The 2,823-nt window shown below is 38.3% G+C and overlaps 1 protein-coding gene across 1 annotated transcript; it reads left to right on the top strand.

Moving 5' to 3' along the window:
* The first annotated feature begins 261 nt into the window (after positions 1-261).
* On the top strand, positions 262-1,131 carry LOC118706509 (olfactory receptor 7A10-like). The gene is made up of 2 exons (XM_045573543.1): positions 262-616; positions 902-1,131. Exons 1-2 carry the CDS (start codon positions 262-264, stop codon positions 1,129-1,131), a joined length of 585 nt encoding a protein of 194 aa, XP_045429499.1.
* Positions 1,132-2,823: the final 1,692 nt, after the last annotated feature.

Below are 2,823 nucleotides of genomic sequence, written 5' to 3'. Positions count from 1 at the left end.
AATATATATATATGCCAATCAATATATATATATGCCAATCAATATATATATATATATGTGTGTGTGTGTGTGTGTGTGTGTGTATGCCAATATATATATATATATATATATATATATATATATATATATATATATATATATATATTCCTGGTAGTCACCTCCACCAAACTTAGGAACATCACAGGATTTTCAGAATTTCTCCTTCTGGGATTATTAGAGGAAGCAGAACTGCAGCCCCTCACATTTGGGCTTTTCCTCTTCATGTACCTTGTCACTGTGTTGGGAAACCTGCTCATCATCCTGGCAGTCAGCTCAGACTCCCACCTCCACACACCCATGTACTTCTTCCTCTCCAACCTGTCCTTGGTAGACATCTTTTTCACTTCTACCATTGTCCCAAAGATGCTATGGAACATCCAGAAACAAAACAAAGCCATAACCTATGGAGGATGCATCACCCAGATGTATTTTTTCTTACTATTTGCAGGACTGGACAACTTCCTCCTGACTGTGATGGCCTATGACAGACATGTGGCCATCTGCCACCCCCTGCACTACTTGGTCATCATGAACCCTCGGCTCTATGGACTTCTGGTTCTGGTGCCCTGGATCATAAGTGTCCTGCATTCCTTGTTACAATGCTTAATGTTGATGCAACTGACCTTCTGTAGGGAGTTGGAAATCCGACACTTTTTCTGTGAACTCAATCAGATGGTCCAACTCGCCCGTTCTGACAACTTTCTTAATAACATGAAGATGTATTTTGGAGCTGTGCTCTTGGGTGGTGGTCCCTTTGTTTGTATCCTTTATTCTTACTCTAAGATAGTGTCCTCCATATGTAGAATGCCATCAGCTCAGGGGAAGTATAAGGCATTTTCTACCTGTGCATCTCACCTCTCAGTTGTCTCCTTGTTTTATGGTACAGCCTTAGGCGTGTACCTCAGTTCTGCTTTTACCCAGAGCTCACACTCAAATGCAGCTGCCTCAGTGATGTACACAGTGGTCACACCCATGCTGAACCCTTTCATCTATAGTCTCAGGAACAAAGACATAAAGAGGGCCCTGCAAAAATTTATTGGGATAGTAGCTATAAAAGGTCCAGTTGTCCTAGGGTTGAAGAAATGCACATGACAGTTGGACTCAAAGCCTCTGAGCCAGATGTTGTGATGTTTTATCTAGTTATGGAAGCAGCATTTACTCCCTGTTCATATTCTGGATTTTCTTTTTCTATGATTTCTATATAATTTCATTGAATCACTTTATTAGTTTCTTGATTTAGTGATACCTAAACAGCTTTGCCTTTGTTGTTTTTTCTGTTCTCCCAAATGATTTCAAACCTTGGATGAAATATTTGGAAATTCCCATTGATCAAATGAGTCTACATGGATATATTAAGAACAATTTATTTTGAAGTGAAATCTATCATACTGAGTAATTTTTCTTTCATTTTACTGAAAGAGTAGTTGGAATATTCCTATTGAAAGAAATTGTACTTGATCACCAAAGTTATTTCTATCATTTCATAGAAGAAGAAAATATAAGAGCACAGTTTAATCCTTTTGGTATATCATTTCTTCATAGATCACTACCATATCTGCTCTTTCTGAAAATGTAGACTTTAACATATAGTGTGTGTTATAAGAGGTCATCTGGCTGTGTTCCGTCGTTAGGGTCCTGTATCTTATTTAGCTTTGTATCCACATTCTTACCATAGTCATTAGTAATCTGACGATCAAATTCATGTCTCTAATTCTGGTCCTCATGATTTGATATAAAGACTTGCCTCACCTGACTGGATATTCCTCCATATCTACTAATCTATTTTTCTACTCCCTTTAGTGGCAAAACACAGTGTACAAATTCTGATTCTACTTAAATCACTTTATGGCTCAATTACCACATTCATCAGTTAATTATCAGCAATTAGTCAATGTTCACTTCTCCTTTTACCATCATAAATCAGTCATTAATTAGTTAATTAAGCAGACAAGCAGCCACAGACTGGTGCCTGTCAATAGATCTCAAGAACATGTGCTTATCTTCACTCTCTCTGACCCTTTCCTGCAGTTCTTACTGGACCTCTGAATGCACCTGGATAGGAACTCTGAGGAGAAGGTCTTCATGTGAAAGTCAAACCTCATGGATGGGTGATCCAGACTGAAGCTCTCTGCCCAGACAAGACAGTAGGAAGGAGGCAAGCACAGGTTTCCTAGGATCCCAAAAGCACAAGCAGGTCCCAGCCAGCCCAAGGTCTCACACACTGAGAGACTGGAGATGAGGAGATATTTACAGCTTCCTATGTCTGATCATTAGGTGCATTTCTATCTTGTTACTGCAACTTCTAATCACCTAATTTCCCTGTGGGTCTGGACAGAAGAAAATGTTTTTCTGGAAATTCTGTGTTCCCAAAAGGCCAACTTAGAATTAAAGTGAGTCCAATTTTGACTAGTTCATCCTTATAACATTTGTTGGGTTTCAAAGGATTAACATCCTAACATCTTATCCCAACCCTGATTGAAACTTTTTCCAAGTTTAAGACTGAGGATGTAGTATGGATTAGAAAACTTGAATCTCCAAATATTGACTTGCGATAGGGACATAGCCCCTAATAGCTACAGATAATTGCTATTTTTCTTTCAATAAGAGGGAGAGATAAGTTTCTTTGATATGAACTTTGAGGGTATACATGAGCTTCATGACATATTAGCCAAAATAATTTGGCATTTCAACCTTTACCACAAGGGCTGCCATTTAGTCCCTCACTGTGAAATACTTGTTAATTATAAAAACAAATTTACATTATTTTACACTCTCATCTAAGCT

Source organism: Pipistrellus kuhlii, unplaced genomic scaffold (genome assembly GCF_014108245.1).
Source record: "Pipistrellus kuhlii isolate mPipKuh1 unplaced genomic scaffold, mPipKuh1.p scaffold_m20_p_52, whole genome shotgun sequence".
NCBI classification, from domain to species: Eukaryota; Metazoa; Chordata; class Mammalia; order Chiroptera; family Vespertilionidae; genus Pipistrellus; species Pipistrellus kuhlii.
The sequence above is the reverse complement of the archived record's forward strand: the minus strand, read 5'-3'. Positions and strand labels throughout refer to the sequence as shown.